The 26624-nt window shown below is 40.4% G+C and overlaps 1 protein-coding gene across 1 annotated transcript in view; it reads left to right on the top strand.

Annotated features, from left to right (window-relative positions):
* Nucleotides 1–10817: 10817 nt before the first annotated feature.
* Nucleotides 10818–26624, top strand: part of galr2b (galanin receptor 2b) — a 29731-nt gene continuing 13924 nt past the window's right edge. Inside the window, exons 1-2 of the mRNA XM_038278317.1 lie at nucleotides 10818–11067; nucleotides 21676–22059. Of these exons, the coding sequence (XP_038134245.1) occupies nucleotides 21686–22059 (374 nt within the window). The 5' untranslated portion in view covers nucleotides 10818–11067; nucleotides 21676–21685. The remainder of the gene's footprint in view (nucleotides 11068–21675; nucleotides 22060–26624) is intronic.

Genomic DNA, 26624 nt, shown 5'->3' with positions numbered 1-26624 from the left:
TATATATATGATGGCTAACCAACCAGACATCGTGTTGATCGACAAACAGCAGAAAAACTGTTTGTCGAAAGGCAGTAGTGATAGATGTGGCAATCCCAAGCGACAGCAACATCAAGAAGAAAGAACACGAGAAGCTTGAGAAATACCAAGGGCTGAAGGAGGAGCTAGAAAAGATGTGGAAAGTAAGAGCAGCAGTGGTGCCAGTGGTAATTGGAGCACTGGGGGCTGTGACCCCCAAACTAGGAGAGTGGCTACAGCAGATTCCAGGTAAAACATCAGAGGTCTCTGTCCAGAAGAGCGCAGTCCTAGGAACAGCTAAGATACTGCGCAGAACCCTCAAACTCCCAGGCCTCTGGTAGAGGACCCGAGCTTGAGGATGACACATACCACCCCACGAGGGGTGAGAAAACAGTTTTTTTTGTTTGTTTTTTATATATATTAGGCCACATGGCTCATACCTGTAAATGGAAAATGATACCACAGGATGTAAAAATCTTCTAGTGCACTATGATGTGTGGAGGGTTTAAAAAGTCTTACTCAACCAGTCTTACAGACTGTGTTTTAGGCTTTCTTTCTTGTATAAAAGATAACATAAGTCAAAATAAGGTGACAAAAGGAGGGAAAGGTGCACGGGGTATATAGATCTATATATATATCTATATAGATCTATATATATGAAATAGCTAAAAATCTCTTATTTAACAGAATTATTGCGCTGGTTATTGTTTATGTGCTGTTATAAATTCCAAAACATTATACTACCAAGTTTTTCTGTGGAGTAGGATGGATTCACAAGAACCCTGATGCCAGAGTAGCAACTCTCAGTTTCCAGTGTCCATTCCAGTTTTAGCTTGGGGTACATATTGTGTAGAAATAAAACAATTTGTTCTACGTACTCCTAATGAACATAAAGTGGGAAGAAGCAAAGCAATTAGTTGACATTCACTTTATTTCGTTTTAGAACAAAACATGCCCTATTTTAAATGACTTTAGATAATAAATATTTTGGAACTCGTAACATTCTTTCTTTACATCAATATTATGTGCTCATTTGTATATCATTGCACAATATTTTTAAAATGATGCTCAAAGAATATAGATAAGTCCTATATATTTTATTGTCTGTTTAACAGACAATGAAAGAGAGAAAATATAATCAAAATTTTAAAATTATAGAAATAGTGAATTTATATGTGACACTTTGACAGTGGTATAAAAAATGTGTTCTAAAAAAAAGCAGAGAAACCATGTTTTGTTCCATTTTAACAGGTGTTTGGTGTGTGGATATTATTATTTTGCCCACAGGCTATTGATGGATGACTGCTGATAGCAATGCCATCAATCTGTCAGAGCTTGTACTCTGAACAGATTTGGCGTAAAATGTGACAGACTGAAGCCACTGAGTGTACAAGTGAATGTTTATGGATACAGAATTTAGTATCAAGACCCAAGTGATGCATGGGAGGGAGATCATTCTGCCCCTGACCCTAATGACTTGGCAAACATATCTCACAATTCCACATAGCTCCATTAGCCAAGACAGATGGTAAATATTTTAATTGGTTGCAGAGTTTTTACTTTCTGGTTTGGAATGCCATGATGATTACTTTTGTGTACTGTGTCACCCCTGATACCACCCCACTGAAAATATCACAAAATTATTAATTGTATAAATTATTCTGGTCTAAACTTCCACAAGCTTCTAGAAAAGCAAACAAATGTTGACCACATGCGAGAGAGAAAGTGAAACAGAGTCTTTAAAATGTATAACTGCACTATTTAATAATGATCTGCTAAAGTAAAACCATCTTTTGGGGGAGGAGAACTATTTTAAAGTAATCCTGAAGGTTATTGAAAAGTGGTAACAGAGGCAGGGCTGTGAGGAAATACTGTTATTTATTCACATTCAATGTCATATGTCAGCACAAGGTCCAAAGTATGAAGATGAGAATGTGAATATATATATAATATGTGAAATGTGAATATTTACATTTTTGAAAACCAATAGCATCTAAGATAGCATTAAATGCTATCTTAAGCTATCGCCTTAAATGTCAGCATGGATGTTAAAATCCCCCACTGTGATGACCCTTTCAGTATTCAACACCAAATCAGATAGTACATACCTAGAACTTCTGGGCCTGTGAAAATTTAAATCACTAGAAGTAGCTGCCTCATTTATGCTCACATAATCCTCTTGCTGCAGCTAAGTTTCTCTAAGTCAACATAAATCAATGGGATTATCATAAATCAAGTCATTATCTAGCAGACCTTTTGAAGAAAGAGATCTTATGTTAAACAAACCACATTTAATAATTTTAACGTTTTCCCCAATTGGAGTTATTTTTATTTTTATTATATTATCATGATTTACTTCTTTGGGATTCTTTTCTAATTTAATAGATTTTGGTCGTAGGCAAGACACTGTCTGGATGGAGTAATGAGTGGCTAACAGTAGAGAAGCTGCAGAGAGATGTGTAAAGTAAGTAAGTAAGTAAACTTTATTTGTATAGCACTTTTCACAGACAAGGTCACAAAGTGCTTCACATGATAACATAAAACAACACAAGTAAAAACAGATAAAATGCAATAAAAGCTATAATAAATAAGGGAATAAAACAACAGGCTATGTGCTTTGGAAGGCTAGTGAAAACAGGTGTGTTTTTAGCTGCTTTTTAAAGATGTCCACCGAGTCCAGAGAGCGCAGGGACAGGGGGAGTTCATTCCAAAGACGGGGTGCCACCGCTTTAAAGGACCGGTCTCCTCGGGTTTTAAAACGGGTCCGAGGAACCATAAGCAGGTTTTGACCTGAAGACCGTAGACTACGGACCGACGTATACGGCTGGATCAGACCTGTCATGTAGCCGGGCGCCTGTCCATGAAGGGCCCTGAAAGTAAGGACCAGGATTTTAAACTTTATCCTGGAAGCAACAGGAAGCCAATGTAGGGACTTCAAGAGAGGAGTTACATGGGCTGTCCTATTTGTACGGGTCAGGAGTCTTGCAGCAGAGTTCTGGACAATTTGTAGGCGACCCAGCTCCTTCTTGCTCAGACAGGTAAACAGGCTGTTACAGTAATCCAGTCTTGAAGAGACGAAGGCATGGATGATTCTCTCCAAATCATCGTGAGAGAGGATTTTCCTTACCTTGGAGATATTGCGCAGATGGAAGTAACAGTTCCTGATCAGTTGTTTTGAGTGTAGCGCAAGGGACATCCCCTCATCGAAAATCACTCCAAGATTACGCAGACTGGATTTGGCTGAGGAACATAGATCACCCAGGTGCTCTTTAATGTCAGGGATGGCACTGTCAGGAGCAATAATGAGTGTCTCAGTCTTTTCGGTATTCAGTGCGAGATAGTTGTTGTTTAACCACTGCTGAATCCGGGACAGACAGTTTATCAGAGAGTGTAATTTGTGGACCTCTGAGGTTTTAAAGGAGCAGTACAGCTGTATGTCGTCAGCAAAAAGATGGTATGCCACATCACTGTGCTGCTGGATAATCTGGCCAAGAGGGAGGAGATAAAGTAAGAAGAGAAGTGGTCCCAGGACTGAGCCCTGTGGAACACCATACTGGAGATCTCCCCGCTCAGACATCATGTCATTGATTGCCACACTGAAGCTCCTACCAGCTAAGTAGGAAGTAAACCACTCCAAAACTGGACCTGTCATTCCCACCCAATCCCGCAGCCGGTTTATCAAGATGGAATGGTCGACCGTATCAAAGGCTGCAGACAGGTCTAACAGGACCAGTACCGTACAGCTTCCGGAGTCTGCAGACATCATGATGTCACTAGACACTTTCAGCAGAGCTGTTTCAGTAGAGTGGTGTTTCCGAAACCCTGACTGAAACTTGTCATAGATGTTATGGGTCTGAAGGAAGGATGTCAGTTGGTTAGCTACCACTTTTTCCAGTATTTTGCTCAGAAAAGGGAGCTTAGATATTGGCCGATAGTTTTTAAGTTCTGACTGGTCCAGACTGGGCTTCTTAAGTCTTGGCTCTATTATGGCATGTTTAAAAAAGGGGGGAGTGAACGCTGGCACGACTTGCTGCCGCTGCTCGCCGGTATTTTTGTATTCGTTGCTCACTGCCTTCGCTCACCGGTAACTTTTAAACTTTTTTACTTTCTAACGGACAGTCTAATTGTTTTTACTGGGATTGTTTTTACTGGGAATACGACCACGATTCGTCAGCACTACAGGACTGTGTGAGTCCCAACTAGGCTACTACCAGTAGCTCACCTGTCCTGCCTCGTTTTCAGCCTCACCTGGCGTTTTTAATAATGTGGACCGGCAGGACATACACCCTGCTTGTCTGTATCTGGATATTCCTACTGCCCGCTCACCTGCAAGTGGCGGGTTTGCTGCAGTATTCACCCGCTGACCTGCTCCGGCTCCGCTGTCACTCCCTTGGACCTGCGCCCGAGGCTCTCCACCTTCACCCGGACATCACCTTCCAGCCACGTCGGAGATACATCCACCGAGGTTCCCGTCGGATTGTCCACCGCAACGGTTCAACAGCAATAAAATCTGGTCCAGCTCCCGACGGTGGATTCGTCGCCCTCCATGCTCCACCAGCCGGGCTGTCGACCACAGCGTGTTAGCCCGCCTAGCTCGGTCGGCTAGCACCACCACCAGCTGCGACAACAACGCACTCAACTTTGCTCTGCTCAACATCCGTTCACTGACAAGCAAGGGACATCTCATTCAGGATCTCATCACTGACCGTAAACTGGACTTTCTCTGCTTAACCGAGACCTGGCAACAGCCCCAAGATTACTCTCAGCTCAACGATTCCACTCCTAGTGGGTTTGTTTACATCTCTCAACCCCGTGGTTCCGGTCGCGGAGGAGGTCTCGCGATAATTCATCGCGAGAATTGGAAAGTCTCGCCGGTATCAGCTCCAGTTTCAAGCACGTTTGAATCCACAGTCTGCAAGCTATCTGGTCCAACTCCAACCATCATTGCTGCTGTCTACCGCCCCCCAAAACCGAATAGTGCCTTTTTAACTGAGTTTGCTGATTTTCTCACCCACCTATCCTCTCTCTCACCAAACTTAATTCTGCTGGGTGATTTCAATATCCACATGGACAACACCAATTCGCCTCTTACCAAAGACTTTACTTCCTGCCTAGAGAGTTTTGGATGTCAGCAATACACCACTACCCCCACACACACCAAAGGACATATTCTGGATTTAATCTGTTGCTCTGGTGTCATCCCCCACAACATAACATCTGATGAACTCCCCATAAGTGACCATTTTCTCCTCTCATTTGCAGTTAATCTTACTCTCTCAGTCTCTAAAACATCCCGCCTCATATCCTTCCGGAACATAAAGAAAATTGATCCCTCCACCCTTATTTCAAGTATCCACTCATCCTGCCTCCTTGACTTCAATAATCTACTAACCCCTGATGATCTGGTTTTTCATTACAACACTGGTCTCCATAATATTCTTGACTCACTTGCTCCTCTAAAAAATAGATTTGTTTCTTTCTCTGTCTCCTCCCCCTGGTACACCCCAAATCTCAGAAACATGAAAACCAAAGGACGGCAACTTGAAAGACTTTACAGAAAAACTGGTCTTACTATACACAAAGAAATGTACAATAATCACATTATGCACTATAAGGACTCCATTGCCAGCACCAAATCACAGTACTACTCCAACTTAATCACTGCCAATCAACAGAGCTCTAAGTCACTTTTCTCTATACTTAACAATACCATCAAACCCCAGGACCCTTTCCCCCTGCACCTTTACACAACCTCCTTCTGCAATGACATCATGTCATACTTCACAGAAAAAATCAAGAACATTCACCAGAACCTTGGATCAACGGCTCATCTCAACAACTCAGCAGATCTCCCCCCGCCTACACATTTATTCTCCTCCTTCCATCCTCCCACTGTCTCGGAAATCACAGAGCTCATCCGGAAATCCAAATCATCCACCTGTCAATTGGACCCCCTCCCAACACAACTTGTCAAAACCTGCCTTCCCTCTCTGGCTCCCCTCATCTCCGCTATCATCCACTCCTCCCTCACCACTGGAACTGTCCCTACACCTCTCAAAACTGCTGCCATCACCCCGATTGTAAAAAAACCTGGTGCCGACCCCACCAACTTCAACAACCTCCGTCCTATCTCCAATTTACCCTTCATCTCCAAAATTCTTGAAAAAACAGTTGCCTCCCAACTCCATTCTCACCTATGTGCCAACAGCCTGTATGAAGAATTTCAGTCTGGTTTCCGGCCACTCCATAGCACTGAAACAGCACTCATCAAAATCACCAATGACCTCCTCATGGCATCTGATTCTGGACTACTCACCATCCTCATCCTCCTCGACCTGAGTGCAGCCTTCGACACCATCTGTCACACCACCCTCCTCAGTAGGCTTTCTTCCATTGGCATCACGAGCACTCCGTTGGACTGGTTTATTTCTTATTTTTCTGATCGCACTCAGTTCATTCAACTGAAGACCCTCAAATCCACCCCCTCCCCCGTCACCTCAGGTGTGCCCCAGGGCTCTGTTCTGGGGCCTCTGCTCTTCATCATCTACCTCCTTCCCCTTGGCAATATCTTCCGTAAATTCAACATCCACTTCCATTGCTATGCTGATGACACCCAGCTCTACCTCACCACGCAGCCATCGTCCTCTCTTCCGCCCACCTCCCTCAGAAATTGCATCTGTGAATTAAAGGCCTGGTTCACCAACAACTTCCTTCAATTAAACAGTAGTAAAACCGAGGTTCTCCTCATTGGTACCAAATCAACTCTTTCCAAAACCGACAGTTTCCAAGTCACTATTGATAGCTCCTCCATCTCCCACTCCCCCCAGGTTAAGAGTCTGGGTGTCATCCTCGATAGCACACTATCTTTCCAATCCCATATAAATAACATTACCCGGTCTGCCTACTTCCACTTAAGAAACATCAACCGCCTCCGTCCCTCCCTTACCCCACACACTACTGCCATACTTGTGCACAGCCTTGTCACCTCCCGACTAGATTACTGCAACTCCCTCCTCTTTGGACTTCCTCAGAAATCACTCCACAAACTACAACTGGTCCAGAACTCAGCTGCTCGCATCATAACAAGAACTCCCTCTATCCACCACATCACTCCGGTCCTCCGACAGCTCCACTGGCTCCCCATACAGTTCCGCATTCAATATAAAATTATCATGATGACTTTCAAGGCACTTCACCATCTTGCCCCCCCATATCTGTCAGACCTCCTGCATGTTCCCACCCCCTCCCGTGCTCTTAGATCCTCATCTGCTTTGCACCTGTCTGTCCCCTCCGCCCGTCTCACCACCATGGGGAGCAGAGCATTCAGCCGCTCTGCCCCCCGCCTCTGGAACTCTCTACCACCCCAACTTCGAAATACGGACTCAATTCTCCATTTTAAAATACAACTCAAAACCCATCTGTTCAAGATTGCTTATTCTCTTTAAAAATATCAATTTCACTGTCACAGCCTCTGTATTTTTTAATGTTTTTAAATGTTTTTATAATTATAATTTTTATTTTTTCTGACACTTTTTATGTTTTGTACGGTGACCTTGAGTGTCCAGAAAGGCGCCTTTTTAAATAAAATGTATTATTATTATTATTATTATAAAAGAGCTGGGGAACACACCAGAAGACAAGGACATATTAAACAGTCTGGTGACCCATGGTCCAACTGAGTCCAAAGTAACGAGCCCAACACCGTCCATCTCTAATTTTCTACCAATACTTGGATATAGTCTCATTCCTTAAATAATGTAACAAGCCTAGCCATGGATTGAACCAATTTGTTATCACTTAATATGGCTTGTAGAGGTATTATGGTAGACCGAACAAATTCTATGTCTTTCTATGTGCCTTATACATAGCATTACTTATGTTCAAGAGAGGCTTTAGCTGTGCTGCATGGTAATACTTGTGCTACCCTTTATTAAGACAAAATAAGCAGATTAATGTAATATTTTACACAGTATCGGATCATGCGTTAAATTTAAAACATCATTTCCAGTAACATTTAAATATATTTTTATTTGCAGCATCAGGAATCCTGAGGCATATTTCGCTGAGACTCCAGTGGATACAGAACCAGCCAAGATGAAGAAAAATATTTTTAGTGCCTGGCTGTATTTAGGAATTGGAAAATTATTTTGAATCTACTCTCTACAGACGATAAACCCTAAGGGTCCCCTGTCATTTATCCTATTCTTCACTCAGTTGTTATTGTTACAGTGCCTCTATCTGGTTACCTTTCTTTCCTGTTTCTGGTTTTTGCAGTTAATCCTTCTTCACCATCTTGTGCTTCCTGATGTCTGCCTACTGTTTTAGTTATTTGTCTCCACAAATCATGACAGTAGGACCTGACCATCAAAAGGACAAGGAAACATAAACTTAGAAAATAAAGCCATTTCAGTATCGGAATTGGGAGGCCAAGCTTCAGACAAAGGGGCCTTTTCCACTTGGACTGATGATGGAGCTATCTTGGCACCGGACCTAACAAAGCTCCAGATTATTTGGATTTGATCACCGAAAGCTACAACTCCTAGAGCCAGAAACTGGTGCTACAGTAGCACCAACTTTTTGTTGTGACCTACGAGATCTTGCCTAGCACCAAGTAAATTAAGCATAAGGGGTGGAGTTTACTATAAGGTGCACATGAGGAGCACAACTCTTCAAGAGTGTTCAAAAACTTTGCCAGATGCTGAATAGTTGTAACAGTGACAAGGAGGATGCCAACACAAACGACATGATACATCACCAGGATGGCTGTGTTGGGCTGTGCAATGTTCCTATATTGGTCAGGTAGGAACAAGCCAGTGTTGAATAGTCCTCAGTCGGTTACTATAGCATAGGTTTTCAAGGTGACTGCCTTCATCACCACTGGTGTCTCGAGCTCGTTTCTCATTGCTTCCCAGTCATAGTGCCCACCGGAGCCCTCTAGACAACTTCTGATCCTGCTCTGTCTGCACTGAGTCCTCCAAATTGGGTGACTGCATTTGCATCTACTGCGCTGGTACAATTTCCTGCTCCTGAGGTTTCCTATGTTCCTGCCCTGGATCGTTCCTTTTGCCAGTCCACCTGGTCCCCAGGTTACCTGTGGTCTTGCTGCAGAGAATCTCTGTGGCCTACGGCTTTCAACTGAGCTCCTTCATGGTCTCCAGGATTCATTTGAGCTCATTTTTGGCCTCCATAAATTCAGGACCTGAATACATGTATAGAAAGGCTGCACATTGGCACAGTTTGTAGCACCGTTGCCTTGCAGAAAAAAAGTTCTCTGCAGTTTTCTTTCTGCATGGAGTATGCATGTTCTCTCTTTGCATGCATGGGTCCTCTCCAGGTACTCTGGCTTCCTTCCACAGTCCAAAAACATGACTGTTAGGTTAGTTGGCTTCCTAAGGCGTGAGTGTGTGTAAGAATGGTTGTATGTCTCTGTGGATCTCCATATGTATCAGTCTGGCAACCTAAAACAAAGCCAAGATACAAAAGGCAAGTTACCTCTGTGGAGTAGCCAAACTGGCCTACAGAGGGTTCACCAGATAATTTGTGGTGAGCTCATAGTATGCTTCTCCTCTGCATCAAAATGAGGCAGCATTGTTCTGAAATGTGATAAAGACAGTCTGGGAGATCCCTCTTGTGAGAGTTTTAGGCCGGGCATACACTGTATGATTTTTTTCCCTTTTCAGGCCAATTTTCCCGTAGTGTGAGAAATTTTCAATTTTTCTCAATTTTCAGCCTCATCATGCGTCCTGCTTTATGTAATATGCAGGGGAAATAAGGGGCGATTGTACTCTCACGACCACGTCCTGATCAGGGATCATAAGGTTGGGAGAAAATCAAACATTTTTGAAATTCAATCGGCCGTCCTAAGGTGTTCATGGACAAATCCTGCTGTTGAAACAGAGCCACGAGCGTCTAAGAGCCAATTTACCGGAACCTTGAGCACTGCGCATGTGCGAACAAGGGAGTTCTGCTTCTTCTTCTTTCAGATTGACGAGTCCGTCCAGTGCCATCGGCGCTGAGTTTGACGTGTGGTTTTTGGACGTGTAGTTTGAGCGTGTAGTGTTGCATCAGAGCGTCAGGCCGCACAGTGTGAGAACATCCATCATGAGCTATGAACGTTTAAACCTGCGTTTTTGTCGTACAGTTTGAGCTGTAGCTCGATTGAACGACGATTGAACATATCACACAGTGTATGCCTGACCTTACAGGCACATCATCAGAGGATACCCTTGGGAATACCCTGAACCAACTAAAGTAACTGTATAAGCCTAGAGCTTTTGGACTTTTTAAAATCTTGAAATCAGCTAAAGAATAATGCTGGGAGGAGTGATGGCGGCTGTTTCTATTCTGAACCTCACAAACCAGTCTCAAATGAGCAAGAGATAAGGGATTGTTTGGTAGTGTTTTAAACTGCTTACAAAAAAGAAAAAAAGCAGGCTAGTATTTGATATTTTCAGTGCTATCATCTTAAAAATTTTCTTCCATCCATTTATCACTACCTTTAGATTAGCCAGCCAGTTTAGCCTTAAGTAAAACAGTGAAGCACTTTCCCCATGACTGTACAAACAGCCTGAACAAACAGATTTATTTTCTTATCAGGCAATAGCTGTTAATGTAGATAGAGATAAAAAAAGGTACCTCCTTATTTAACAGAGAATCTGTATTCACATTCCTCAAAGGGTAGCATCAGCGATACTTGGCAACTGTTCATCAGAGGACCTCCTGATTGCACAGTGACAGGGAGAGCACCAGACGCTGGAAACCTCCCTCTGATCTTCATCTCTCTCTCTCGTCCCTCTCTGCAGTGAAGTGTGAACATTAAAGTGAATGTGGAGGAGGAGTCCTTGCAACAGGGAGTGGGGAGGGTCAGTAGGGAAGCAGAGAATCAGAGTAAGACAGCAGCAAACCCAGGCAGACAGCAATGAATGTTGGCAGGGAAGAGGCTTCAGCACAAAGACAACCAGCATGTTAACTGTGTTGGTCCCCTGGGAGTGTTGTACCTAATCGGAGAAGGTTGGGAAGCTTTGGATACCATACAACATCATCAGCCTGGTAGGTTTACTCTGCTGCTCCCATGTTCGAGCTACATACTGCTGATGCTGGTTATGCAAGGTATAAATAAATCCACTTGCATGACAAGAAGAATTCTGATCCTTAATATTTAATATTTATTTGTTAATTGCATGTTAGGACAAACATAGTTTAAGCTCAAACTTTTAATCCCATTGTCGGTAGTCAAGTCTGGTTTCACACTGAGGGTGAAGCTTATTATTTTGGGGCTTATACATTCCCACTGGCTGTTATCAGCTGCGCTACACTCCTAAAATTCTCTTCTTCCATCTCTGGATCTAATGTTGTCTTTTACTGTTTCATTTTTTTAACATTTGAAAGTACAGCCCAAATTTTCCACAGCAAGTAAAGTCTCAATTTTACATCGTGTCTAGCGTTGCACGCACCAGACCATGAAGCATCTCCTCATCTGTCCCAGTTTCTTTTATCCCAGCGAGGCTGAAACATGTCCTGCTCTGATTGGAGTCTTAACTCTGGTATCTCACTGCAGAATGAAATTTTATATTGACGCAGATTGCTTTGCCTTGTGGAAAAGAAAGTGGATTCAGCCCTGTTTAAATCTGGAACAGAGCTGTGAAAGGAATGTCTTCACAGCAGTAGGCAGCAGGAGTTATACCTTCATATAAATCTAAAAAGGGCATCCCTGCATTTGTTTTTTGCATTTGTCACAGCTATCCTTTTAAAAATGAGTCTGAGCATAGAGATTGGCTGTTTTTTTTTAGATAAATTATATGAAACTGCTGTCCTTTTCCATTATAAATCAAAGATGTTTAAAAGAACCAACTAACAAACTGTATATTGCTTCTGAAACAAAGAGGACAGAAAATATTTAATTTAAGCCTTTTCATTTAACAAGCAACTGAGATTCAAAGTATTTTTCCAGCTATTCATTTTCAATCACTGGTATTTTCAGACTGTCCGCACCTTCTCTTTCATAGCAAATACCATCATCTTGTATAAAGGAAATGAGTACCAATTTAATAAATCAAACATAATCCAGCTTCTTCTTTGTTGGAGGTATTTTCTTTTATATTATCCTCTTCCTTAAACCCAGATGGTTCCTGTATGGATTTGGTAAGCCGCAGTGTCATAGCGTGGGTTGCCTTGTTTCTCTGATCTCATTAATGATAGAAAATTGTAACCACAACACAAATACTGCAGCACTGAAAAAGATAAAGCCATCAGAAAAAAAAATCTTGTTTAGATTTAAACTTGTCCATATGTCAATTTTAAAGTATTGTTGCATGCATTTGCTATTACAAAGGAAATAATTTCTAAATAAGGTGAATTGCTTTGAGAGTGACTTAATATTGATTGCTCTCTATTGCTCTCTTTATTTCCCAGAAAATCAATTGCACACTCAAAGAACAAGTTGTTTCTTTGAAGTTAGCACAGGGGGAACAAAAATAGGATTTGGTGATTTTTCAGAAATTTACTAAAGAACCCTCTTCTAGAAACACACCCCACCCTCTTTGTCCTGCCCATCACATACAGATGGACATTCAAGGCTGCAGCATCAAAGCCCAATAATCAGCATCATGGCAAAACGCTATTGCTCATAGCTCTGATTCCAAACCAGCGATAATAACAAATATTTGAGTTAAAATGTAGGTGTCCATGAATCATAGGTTAATTATACATATGACCTAATTTCAAATATAATTTAATTGCAGAGTTAGAAATAATGATTATTCGTAATTAGCATTTTGCACATCCTCTCCGTCAAAATACACGTATCACTTTCCTCAGAATCTGTAATTACAAACTGGCTTTTAACCATTATCTGCTAAATATGGCTGAACTATAGTAAGAGAAATAATAAATTCCAAACACAGTTGTTTTTTTACACCTTTCACCACAAAAACACAAACACTCTATTTGTTGGAACATGAATGTGTTTAGATGTGCTTTCCTGTGTGCGTGACTCTGTGATTCACCAGCAAGTGGACCACTTTAGTTTCAATTTTCCATCAATGGCTGCTGTGCAATATAAAATGAGTGTACCTATGACATGAGAGCAGATTGACGTCATTTGAGACATTACTTTGGCAAATTCTGCACAAAAAAGGCATTCAGTCTGAAAATTGTTATAGAATCAAAATTTGACAGAGAGGTGCCTTCTCTATACTCCTCATCGGTAGTGATCAATGCATCTTTTTTAGCTGTTACTGGAAGCTAGGTATCTCAATAACCACAGATGAGCACCTGCTCTTTTTGTTTTCGCTGAGTAAATTTAGGTAGAGCACTTGGACAGTGGTCAGTTAGAGAGGCAATCCATTCAATTAGGATATAGTGGAGCTGAGGTAGGCTGCACTTAGTGTCTTATTGGTGCACTTCTCTTTCCCAAGGTTAAATACAGCTGCACGTCATAATTACATAGCATCAAAACATTACAAACAAGAAAAGCACACAATGAGTCTAGGCAATCAAGTATTTTGCCCCATATTGTGACTTACAGCTATAACTATAACCTACACACAATCTAGATCTTTATCAAATTTTAATAAATTGTTCCATGACATGAGGTGCTTCTTCATTTGCTCTGTTTTCTTGTTTGATCAGCAGATCGAGATTTCGAGCGAGGCATAGTTCACTGTTCCAGTGTCTTCAGTATAATACCTTTGGACTTCTTTGAGTCCAATGCTGAAGCTGTCTATAGTCACTGCTGCCTCTCTCTGGTTTAGGGGGAACTGGAGGAACTGCTTGTTCTGCCAAATAATGTCCAAGAATCCTTAAAAAAATTCCTGCATCTGGATGATGATGTGGATCATCACCAAAATTTAATGGATTGTTCCTTGGACTGAGGTGCACCTTTGGTAAAAATATCATTAAAAATTCAATCTAGATTTTGTAACATTATCTACTGTTTTATTTGGATATTTAGCTTAACTGTGAAAAGCTTTTTTATTTTTATTTTTTGCAGGTTATTTAGACAATCTGGAATCTGTGTGTCATGTTCTTGGCACTGATGACTGGCTAAATTACTCATTCCATTCATCTGTCTAACTCTGCCATGTTTCTCATCACTGCTCAGCTGATCCACCTGCTTCTGCCTCTATTTAAGCTGCTTGCATCCAGTCATCAGGGCCAGATTTTTCTTGTTCTCTCTAGCCAGTGGTGAAAGTGTTTTTAGTGTACCTTGGTGTTTCATATTTCCTAATCCTGAACTGTTCTGCCTGTCAAGCACCTAGCCTATCTGTTCCTGTCTGATCTCAGCGGTGAGAGTTTTTTAGCATTACCTTAGTGTTTCTGATTGCCTGATCCTGTTCTGCCTCTGAACCACTCCGCCTGCCTGTTCTTGTCTGAACAGTTTTACCTGAACTGTCTTTGGACTCAAGAATCTCTGAGCCTGCCAGTTCCTGTTCTGATTGGCCATGCCTGAATACTGGATCCTGCTGTTCCGAGCCATGACAGAATAATCTGGCTAAACATGGACCCATCGTTAGGCAGACAGTGGGGTTCTGAGGTCGCACAGTGTGTTTCTTGTCTAGAGTCAGGTATTCAGGAGGTTCTGTATAGCCTGTTTGGTCAGACTGCTTCCACCTTTTCTGTCAGAAGCCGCATCTGTTTCCCCCCGAACTGTTTGGGGGTTATTATGATTAGTGTCCGGTTTTTCTGACCCCCACCCGCCAAGTTTGGGTTTTATTGTTTTGGGTTATTGTTTTTTGTTTTAAGGTTTTAGAGCCCGGGAGGGCGTCTGGAATCTGCCCTTAAGTGAGGGGATCTGTCATGGTCTTGGCACTGATGACTGGATTTATTACTCATTCCATTCACCTGTCTAACTCTGTCCAGCTTTTCATCATGGCTCATCTGATCCAACTGCTCCTCTCTCTATTTAAGCTGCTTGCATCCAGTCATTAGGGCCAGATTATTGTTGTTCTCTCTAGCAGTGGTGAGAGTTTTTTTTAGAGGTCCTTGGGGTTTCTGATTTCCTGATCCTGACCTGCTCTGCCTCTCAACCAGTTAGCCTGACTGTTTCTGTCTGATCTCAGTGGTGACATTGTTTTTAGAATTACCTTAGTGTTTCTAATTACCTGATCCTTTTTTGCCTCTCAACCACTGAGCTTGCAAGTTCCTGTCTGAATGGTTTTACATGTACTGTACTGTCTTTGGCCTGTTCCTGTTCAGATCTGTTTTGCTGGAATACTGGTTACTTCATTCCCGAGCCATGACACTGTGATCTAGATCAGAACCTTACATATGTAGCTTTGCCAAAGTTAGACTGAATAGTTTTATATTTTCTAGCCAATAAAACAATACTTTATCGACCCCAAAGGGAAATTTAGTGTTGTTGTAACTCTTTGCTGTTACTTTAGAGTTTAATTTTTTTTTAAAGCTGTATCTAGAAAATACCTACAGTTTACTGTCTTTCAGCAGCTTCTGATTGAAGGCACATTGTTAGATTTTTTTGACAAGGTGATAAAGAGGATGCTTATGCTTTACAATGTTCATATAAAACTTCATTAAGAAGTATTCTTTGTAAAATCACATTCAAGTGTTTTAAAGTTCGTCTGCTATCACATACCCCAAAAATTGATAGCAGAGATCACATTCCATAACAGACTGATACACTTCAACCACTTAAGGAACTAAGAATCCTCAGTAAAGTCTGCTCTTTCCCTTGTAATTCTGTCTTTTGTTCAGGTGAACACCAATGTATTCATATTCCTTAGCCACCACCCCTTTCCATGATGGTAACATGGTTAACTCTTTCTTGTTTCTCTTGAGATCTTCAATCGTCTCCTTTGTTTTATTTACAACCAGCATCAGATTATTTTTTTCTACAACATAACACAAAGTGGTCGACCAGCTCCCTGTACTGGGCTTCTTGTCCATACTACCAAGGACTGAAAAGTCTTCAAAATATTTATGCAGATGACTGATCTTTCTTATACTGAAATATGGAGGCGCACATGGTAAAAAGGAATGGTGAGAGTACAGTTTCTTCTGTTGCTCCTATGTTGTTAACTACCTTATTAGATGCTTGACCCTTTTGTCTAACAACCTGTGATCAGTTTTTCAGGCAGTCTTTGATATAGCCACTTGTTGGTGCCTCAACAATTTATTGTGGATTCCTTTTACACTTACTTTTTGTTGCTCTTTCACCGGCGGTCCACACAAACAGCTTTTTTTCTCTCTTCTGCATTAATTGTTTACATCCTAAAGTTATTCAACTTTATGTAGACATAGCCTTTAACATCAAGAGACTCCGGCTGACATCTAACTGCAACAGCTCTATGATAATTGAGGACTAATCGCTGTATTGTCTTTGGTACCAAAACAAAACATGAGGCCTTCTATAGAACCATCTCTTGGGCTGAGCTAAGGATGACGAGATATTCATCCAACTGAGCTGTTCTACAGGACTTCAGAGTCCTTAGGACTTTGGAGCTAACACCATCTGGATATGGAGCTTTATCCTTGTTCATTTTTTCCAGCTTCCATTTCACCTGATGTCTAGGGACATCTGCCTGGCTGTGTCTGTTCTGGACAGGGCCATCTGTGGAACTACTGTAGTTAACAGTTCCTGTTTTATTTCAGCTTCTTTCTGTATGTCTGCTTCCTTCCCCTTGAACCCGGTTGGCATGGCAGAAGGCTGCTCACACTGAGCCTGGTTCTGCTGAAAGTTTCTTCCTGCCATAAGGGAGTTTTTCCCTTTCAGTGAGTATATGCATTCTTGGTTTGAGGGATTGCTGTCGAGTCAACGAGTCAAGGGAATCAGCTGATTTTTCTTTGATATAAAAATGTGAACCAATCTAATTATATGACTCTGTACAGTGCCTTGAAATTACATATTCTTTGAATTACCACAATATACTGCAAATAAACTGAAATTAATTGAATTATTGGTGTTATATATACAGACATTTATATGGTCTGTCACAAAGTCCATCACTATTCTACTGCCATCTCCATGTGGGTGCAGCCTGAAGTGACCCAAATCCAATTTTTTTGCCCATATGCAACCTGGATCTGATCTTTTCATGGCAGTCTGAACAACACAGATCCGATTTTTCCAATCCGACCCAGGCCACTTGGCTATGTGGTCCTGAATCCGGTACGAATATGATCTTTTCAAATGCGACCTGTGTCTGAATGGCCAGGTCGTCATTAATACCAGGTCACTAGTCTGAGTCTTGATACACAGAAGCGGCAAGAAAAACAACAACCATGGCAGATGATGATTAGGAGAGCAGCGTTTATGTTGAACCATATTGAAAAGATTGAGTTTTTATGGTTGGAAAAGACCGCTAGATGCGCACCAGCACTAACATCCATGTTTACTTCCATAAACATAGAGCACGCTGGCCTGTGACGTCATTGCATCCTCTACTACGCATGCGGTACACCTGTGTTGTATGGAATTCACAAAGGAGATCACATACAAGTTGCATATATTTGGAAATATGAATAGCAATGCAAAAAAAATTGGATTTCACAAAAAAAATCGGAATTGAGCATCAAGGCCTGCAGTGTGAACGTAGCCATGGTGAATCCCAGTCTGTAGCCTTAAAGCAACCTTGCAGGTGTTATTCAGCGGACTGTGACATCTTCTCACGGTTTCATGTTGCTGGTTGCCTGATAAAGGGGCTCATAATCTGGGTAGAAAAAGGCAAAATTGTGATTTCATTTATAAAAACAAAACTTTGCTTTAGGGGTTCTTAGACATTTACAAGTTTTGTATTCTCTGGTACAGCAGCTGAGAAAATGTTGAAACAATGAAAGTGTAGCAGGGACTAAGGCGTGATTAAGTCACAAGCTATTGTGACAAATACATTTGGCTGTTTTGTCTGTAGTTTATCATCCACTGAGCTGATGACTTGCAGTATATAAGCAGTTACAAAAACACCACTGGTGAACTTGTTATTGGAGAAGATGGCTTGAATTTTCTCCTTTTCCTTCTCTCTTATCTGTGACTGATCTACATGCTTGCCACCTCCATTTAACTATTTCTAACCAATGGCATTTGTGGTATTCCCTTTGTAATAACCCCTAACGCCATGAACCAGAGCTATTTTTACATTAGTGGGATTAACAAGCAAAACAAACATTTATCAAAGCTTTAACGCAATATACACGTATGGACTTGTAAAGGCACGATGAAGTACTGATAATTTACCATGACTCCACTAGTCGAGATTCATGATGGGGTAGAATAGTTTTACAGCTTTGGAAATGTACTTCTTAGCACTATCTACTGCTTTAGCTGTTGTACATTGCATGTATATCATTGAAGACCCAACTTACAGACAAAAAACAGAAAAAGAGATTTAAGACTTTTTCTGATTATTTGCACAAAGTGAAGGCAAGAATTTTTGTCTTTCAACAATGTCTTTTTTTTCCTGTAACCTTAAAGCCAGATATATAGATTATCGAGTGCATGACTAATATTTGTCCCTTTGCCAGATTATCCTATGCCATTTTATTCTCCCTGTTGGCTTCTCTGTTTTATATTCTTCTTAACCTGCCCATCGGTGTATGTGAATAGTTGCATCTTTGTAAATACTTGCATGTTATTATTTCCTTTTAAAGGTTGAGCTGTTGTGGACGGAAAAAAATCAGTGTACTATCAAATACCTTCTTCAAGGTTATTTTAAAAAATGCCTTTGTTTGTGAGAAACTATCTGAAAAACGTACCCAGCGCTGAGAGATGGTTGCTGGTCGGACTTGTCAATCTGGAAGAAGAAGAAGAAGAGGAACTCCCTTGTTTGCACATGCGCAATGCATGGGGTTCTGTTAAATTGGCTCGTAGCTCTGCTTTAACAGCAGGATATATCTACCAACACCTCATGACAGCCGACTGAATATGAAACATGTCTGCCTGTTGTTGGAAGGATCTACTGACAGACTTTTCTGGGAGCAGTTATGACAGAAGTGTCTGATCACCCTGTGATTATGTCCTGGCCTCAACCCAAATACAGCTTCAAGGGATGAAAGACTTAGGACTTAATGTTTCCAGGGGTCCACAGGAGATTCTGAACTGAATAAATTAAATGTTTTCTTTTTTTTTTAAGATTGTGAGAAATCAAATATGCCTCAATATGGTTGTGCATAATGATTATGGGCAAATTACTTGTGGACAATGGGAAAAATTAGCAGTTCCAATGGAATGGAAAAGGATGATACACTATATTGCCAAAAGTATTTGCTCACCTGCCTTGACTCACATATGAGCTTAAGTGACATCCCGTTCCTAATCCATAGGGTTCAATATGACGTCGGTCCACCCTTTGCAGCTAGAACAGCTTCAACTCTTCTGGGAAGGCTGTCCACAAGGTTTAGGAGTGTGTTTATGGGAATTTTTGACCATTCTTCCAGAAGCGCATTTGTGAGGTCGCACACTGATGTTGGACGAGAAGGCCTGGCTCTCAGTCTCCGCTCTAATTCATCCCAAAGGTGTTCTATCGGGTTGAGGTCAGGACTCTGTGCAGGCCAGTCAAGTTCATCCACACCAGACTCTGTCATCCATGTCTTTATGGACCTTGCTTTGTGCACTGGTGCACAGTCATGTTGGAAGAGGAAGGGGCCAGCTCCAAACTGTTCCCACAAAGTTGGGAGCATGGAATTGTCCAAAATGTCTTGGTATGCTGAAGCATTCAGAGTTCCTTTCACTGGAACTAAGGGGCCAAGCCCAGCTCCTGAAAAACAACCCCACACCATAATCCCCCCTCCACCAAACTTTACACTTGGCACAATGCAGTCAGACAAGTACCGTTCTCCTGGCAACCGCCAAACCCAGACCCGTCCATCAGATTGCCAGATGGAGAAGCGCGATTCGTCACTCCAGAGAACGCGTCTCCACTGCTCTAGAGTCCAGTGGCGGCGTGCTTTACACCACCGCATCCGACGCTTTGCATTGCACTTGGTGATGTATGGCTTGGATGCAGCTGCTCGACCATGGAAACCCATTCCATGAAGCTCTCTGCGCACTGTTCTTGAGCTAATCTGAAGGCCACATGAAGTTTGGAGGTCTGTAGTGATTGACTCTGCAGAAAGTTGGCGACCTCTTCGCATTATGCGCGTCAGCATCCGCTGACCCCGCTCCGTCAGTTTACGTGGCCTACCACTTCGTGGCTGAGTTGCTGTCATTCCCAAACACTTCCATTTTCTTATAATACAGCTGACAGTTGACTGTGGAATATTTAGGAGCGAGGAAATTTCACGACTGGATTTGTTGCACAGGTGGCATCCTATCACAGTTCCACGCTGGAATTCACTGAGCTCCTGAGAGCGACCCATTCTTTCACAAATGTTTGTAAAAACAGTCTGCATGCCTAGGTGCTTGAATTTATACACCTGTGGCCATGGAAGTGATTGGAACACCTGATTCCAATAATTTGGATGGGTGAGCAAATACTTTTGGCAATATAGTGTAGGTTTCAAGAAATCACTTCAGCCCCAAAGAGAAAGGAGATAAAATTAGCCTAAGCCTCAGGCAGCTTTTATAACTTACATAAATCTAATTAATAATAAAGATATTAATAATGTATTTTTTTATTTATGAAGTTCTTTAAAATAAGAATCAATACAAACCTTTGTATGACATTAATAACATATAGCTATTAACTCTAAATTATTGGGGGAGTGGAAGAAAAATCTCTTTAAGTGGCTCTCTCCATACAGGATTCAGCCCTGTGTAAACAGAACAGACCAGAACACCAAGCTGTGTGTAACGATTGTCTTGTTCTTATCTTTGCAAAGATAAATAAAGTGCTGACTGAGTGAATTTCCATTGATCTCCTTTAATTAACTAGATAGCATAGTAGAATACTTTTTCCCATGATACTCTACTGGTTTATTTTTTATAACTACTCCCTAATTTAAACTTGTCCACAAACTTATATTTGAGATCCCTACTCAGTCTAAATTTCCCAAGCTTTAACAGGCGTTTTAAATACCTCTATTCACTTCATATAAATCACACACCAGTTGACAATGTCGACAATGTCATTGATTTCTGAAAGCAAATGGCTAACCTGAATTTTCTCATACTTTTTGATGTTCTGATATTTCCTGTAAAACATTTAAACAGTCTGTATGATCTGGTTGAATTGTCTCTAAACAGTGCTTTAAGATGGCATGTGTTGTAAATAAGCTTTATATAAATAAACTGTATTGAATTGGTGTTTCTTCTTTTAAAAAACATAAATCATGCTCTAGATGCGTTTATAAAAAAGACAGAATGCAGTAGAAAGATGAGGAGCATTTTCTGCATGAACTACTATTATTTTTGTCTGCAATCCCAACGGCAGGAGACCCTAAATTAAAATTGAAAAATATAAAAATAATATCTGCGTGTTTGGTGAAATACTGTATCACTGCCCTCTTCAAATGTCGGGAATTAACTATTGGAAATATTTTAAGGCAAAAGTTTCCTGGTTAAGAGAGGCTCACCAGAAGAATTAGAAGAGTTACAATAAACCCAGCAAATGAAGTCAGCATTAACATTACCCAGCGTCACATCACTATTTATATTAAAGCATTAGTCTGTCTCTGAAAGATTTGCTTTTGCCATGAAAATTATGCTATGTGTCTTTCTAGATTTTGCTTCAGGTGCATGAATACTCTTTTTTTTTTCTCTCATTTCAGTTTTACAAAAATGTCTGACTTTGAAGATTTCAGCTGGACAGTTGGACAGACCAACGTTTCTGAAAGCTACCAGCTGAACCCCACCAGCGTAATTGTGTCCGTCGTATTCTCCATAATCTTTCTTCTCGGAACCATTGGCAATAGCCTGGTGCTTGCTGTGCTGTTGAGGAGCGGCCAGCTCGGATACAACACCACCAACCTGTTCATACTCAATCTGAGTGTGGCCGACTTTTTCTTCATCATATTCTGCGTTCCCTTCCAAGCCACAATCTACTCGCTGGAAGGATGGGTGTTTGGCTCCTTCATGTGCAAAGTGGTCCACTTTTTTATTAACCTTACCATGTATGCCAGCAGTTTCACCCTGGCTGCAGTATCTGTTGACAGGTAAGTTATTCAAATTCTGATGTTATACAAAATGCCAGAAATTATTCTCATTAGATGTAATCACTTTTTATTAACTGGCTGATAACTAATTAGGCCAGATTTAAATGAGATGAGATGTAAATAGATTCAACTTTAAAGCCAAGGAGTTCATAGCAAGAAACTGATAATTCTTAGGGTAAAAATAGATTATATTGAGTAATTTAGAATATATATATTATCAGTTTTCTTTTTTTTATAATAAGACATGACTATTTGTATACATTATTTTGTCTGATCAAAAATCCTGTTCTATTTAGATGCCTAATTTACATTAAGAGCAATGAATGTGTGGACGGAGGGGTATGATTCTCGCTTTGGGTGTGAGAGGGTCCATTATGTTACGCCCCCAAGGTCTAGGGGTTCTGGGGAGGTTACATAAAAATGTATCCAGAGAAAATAAGCAGAATGTAAAATTATTTATTACAAAAGATGGTTTAACAGAACCCAAAACACAATAAAATGTAACCCAATTAAAACAAAAGAAAAGGGCAAACAAATTCAAGAATGGTTAAGTGCAAATCAAATTGCAAAATGTCCAAACCAGTCAGTCTACGTTTAACTCAAAACAACCCAAAAGAAAAGTCAAAGGGAGCACCAAACCTCCTAAACACAAACTTCTAGCTTAAACAAGGTGCACCTAAAGCAGATTCAGGAAAATATACAGAACAAGTGAGGGCAAAGAGTTCTAACTGCCCAAAACAGTTGGAAACCAAAGGTAGGGGAAACAGCTTAACAAAACCTCTTCATACTACCTGTCCTCAACCTGAAAGCTTTCCAGGAGTCTTTATATGGTGCAGGTGGGCCTCATCAACATCTGATTGGCTTGGCAATCTTCTGCTGGTCCAATGATGTCACTGCTCCTCTGCAACCTTCAGGCAGCCAACAAGGAAGATTTCTGTCAGAGCTGAACCTGCATAAAAAAAAAAATCCTGCACAGTCTTAAAAGGCCAGGGGCCGCAACAGAGGGTGAAAATTTTCTGGTGATTTCTTTGTGAGTCTAAAGTAAGGTTGCCACTCCCTCAAATAAGTAGTTCAATTGACTTTGAATTGTCACATGAATTGTACTATAAAAATAATGTTGCCTTACCTTGAGTTGCCTCATTATTCATGCAGAGATTTTTTTTTTCGAGGACTAACATTATAAATATATAAAAAATTGTATGTATTTTCTAAAAAAAAAGCCAAAACTGTTGTTTTGTAGTCATGATCCTTAATCTCTTATTTATTTATCCCTTGTTAACGATCATTCAGTCACAATAACGGAATTAAAAACTCTCAAAGATATTTTGCAAATTAATTTTAATATAGGTACTGCAAAGACTAAAATACAACCCTATAAATAGGTTTATGTTTTCCATGGGCTACATTAAGCATGTTAATTCTGTTCACACCTATTCTTCATTGTAATTTTTTTCTTTAAGGGTGTATTAATAGTAAAATATTTTTTTTCTTTAACAAATATGCCCTTAAAATTGTCTGAATTGTAAAATGAGCTTTTACCTATTTACCGCAGTGGCTTTTTCAGCGTCATTAGTCTGTTCAGGAGAGTGATTTGGGCGGAATTCTCTGGGAATGTATGAGTGTGACTGCATGATCGTGTTCACCCAGGTGCTTCATTGAGCCTCTGTTACAGTGAGAGAACACGGAGAACAGAGAGAACACACTAGTCTACAAAAAAATGTACCTCAAATCCCATTACAGAATCCACACAAGTGAGAAAATAAAACTGCTTTGTAGTGGAACAAAGATAGTCTCTAGATCAGTGGTCGGCAAACCAAACTGTTCAAAGAGCCTTATTGGACCAAAAAACAAAAACAAATCTGCCTGGAGCCTAAGCCTTGTATGGCAACACAGGCTCTAAGCATATTAGCCCCTATAAAAAAGGACTATGTGGGCTTAAATATATATAAAGCATTCATGATTAAATGTTTATCCTAGAGCAAATGTCACATCATGTTATTACTTTGGTGCTTTAAGTTTAAAATCCATTATAATATTAATGTATTAGGTTTTGTTGCATTGATGAAATTATAGAAACATTTTAGAGTTATATGAATTTTGAGGATTTGGGGAAAAAAATTGGAAGAAAGTTCACATACACACAAGTTTACATACACATCAGAGCTCCATCTGTTCGATCTGTGAATGCTTTTCCATGCTTGCAACAAAACTAGCAGCAGTAGTGGAGTTTGGAGATGCAATCCACTTCTTAAATCTATCTTTGCTCTCCTCTAATTTACCCAGAAGTTCTGCAATCGCACTATTTCTCTCACTCCCAACTTGGTGGTCGGCTGCATATTTAACATACCTTTACTGAAAATGCCTTACCAAATTACTCTTTTTATTATTTGACAACTTCTCATTACAAACCAAACATGCAGGCATTGATAATGAAAGCAAATGATTCATTTCATTTTTCTTGGAATCCTCTGTTCTCATCAGCTATCTTCCTTTTTCCCTTTGGGATCAATGGCCTGAAACATATCCGCTGGTTTGCTTCCAGCAGCCACTTGCCTGGCGCTGTGCCGCGCTGAAACGTGTGTTGCAGGCTATGACGCAAAACTTCCTGGACACATTTTTACTGCATTGGAAAACATAATGAATGTTTGTTTGACCTCCTGCACATCATATTAAAACAAACAAACAAAAAAATCCATCTTTTTCCATTTTCATACATTTTTGAGAAAGCTCCAGGGAGCTGCAAGGCGGGCATTAAAGAGCCACAGTAAATCTTGGGGCAAGAAGTAAGGTCATATCTCCCCTGGGAATGGTTATCTTTTTCTAAAAAGGTGAAATGTTCCCAAAATAACTCAGGCATTTATACATTTCTTATCCCAGAGGATTATACCTCTAAACAAAAGACCTGTGCATTGCAGCAGCACACTGTGAGGTTTTTCTCTGCTCCCAGGCATGTGCACAATAGTGTCCTTTCATCTAGTCACCACGTGCTAATGTCTTCAAAAAAACTCTGGAACTTGCACTATGCCCATGTAAAGATAAAAAATAATTTTTTTACTGGTGCAAAATCATGTTTGAAAGAAACTCATTTTATGTGTCCACCTGATTACAGAAAGGTGGCTTTATACAAACTATTGGTTCTGAAATACAGCTAAATAAGCTAGATTCAGCTTACAAAACACATCACAGTCAGGCGAGACTACAGAGATATGTTATATACAGTATTCTTTGGATGACACTGTGATTTGAATTTTTTTCTTTTCACAAAGAACTATCTACCCAGAAAAATAATTTACAGATTAAGCTTTTGACCAGGAATACTATATTTGAACAATAGTCCAAGCACTTTAAAGCAATTAGCACACTCCAGCAAATCTGAATGCAAACCAGCATTAAAAGCCAGCAGCAGACACTAACTGGTCCTAATATCTAAAGTTGCCTTGGTTACAGGCCAGTAAATGCATGATAGCCTCCTCTTCAAGGAGGGAATTTGGAAGCCAACATGAAGCAAATTATAGAGCCCCAACATTACCATTATTATTATTATTTATGTATTTTATATATATATATATATATATATATATATATATATATATATATATATATATATATATATATATATATATATATATATATATATATATATATATATATATATATATATATATATATATATATATAAATATGCACATTTTCTACCTACTTTCTACTTTTTATTTTTTCAGTAGAGCTTATCTTATCCCCCTTTTCATGAAAGGGTACAGGGTTTGACTTGTGTGTGTGAGCAATCCTGTGTCCTACATGTATGTTAATAAGGCGTGAGCTGGTTATTTGGAGTAAGAACAGAGCCAGTATGGGGGCTGGCAGAGTTTTACACATTTTGATACGTTCCAAAAAAAAACCTCAGCAATGTTGCACACATTCAGAGACAAGCCCACCTCGACTGACTCTTCTGGAATCCCTGTTGTTCATGTTTGAGCCAGAGTCAGAAGTGATGAGGGAGACAGTGGAAACTGGGTCTGCCCTTCAGCAGTGGGAAATTACAATCCTGTAGTCCATAATGTGAGAGCAGTCCCTGCCCAAACAAATGCATACACAGAACAACCTGTAAAGTAGTTTAGAAACATCTGTGTAACAGAGCAAAGAAGAAATCAAATAGAAATCTGTGTATTACTTTGAGAAGCAGTGTAAGCAAAATTAGCATTTTTCCATGGTTTGTTTATGATTGTCTCTCTGAGACCTACATAATACATAAATAAAAAGGTAAAGCAGCAGAAATTTCAAATTGCACTACAGATGATCCCCTCATTGTTGGACCGAATGCAGGCTCGATGCCATCTTTGCTTAATATTGTCCCATGTTAGTGAATGATGTGCAAAATGTGATCCACAGACATGAAGGGAGAGTCACTGAAACATTGTTGCCAATGAGGATCTTTATCCATTGCTCCCTGGTTGTTTGTTCAACAGACAAAATGAAAAATGTGTTTTCGTTTTTGTTGACAACCAAAACGTAAAAAAATTGACCCTGTTTCAGATAACATTTGTTCCCACTCCAAAATAGTGTAA

Source organism: Cyprinodon tularosa, unplaced genomic scaffold, assembly GCF_016077235.1.
Source record: "Cyprinodon tularosa strain WSP-4 unplaced genomic scaffold, ASM1607723v1 ctg14, whole genome shotgun sequence".
Classification (NCBI taxonomy): Eukaryota; Metazoa; Chordata; class Actinopteri; order Cyprinodontiformes; family Cyprinodontidae; genus Cyprinodon; species Cyprinodon tularosa.
The sequence above is the reverse complement of the archived record's forward strand: the minus strand, read 5'-3'. Positions and strand labels throughout refer to the sequence as shown.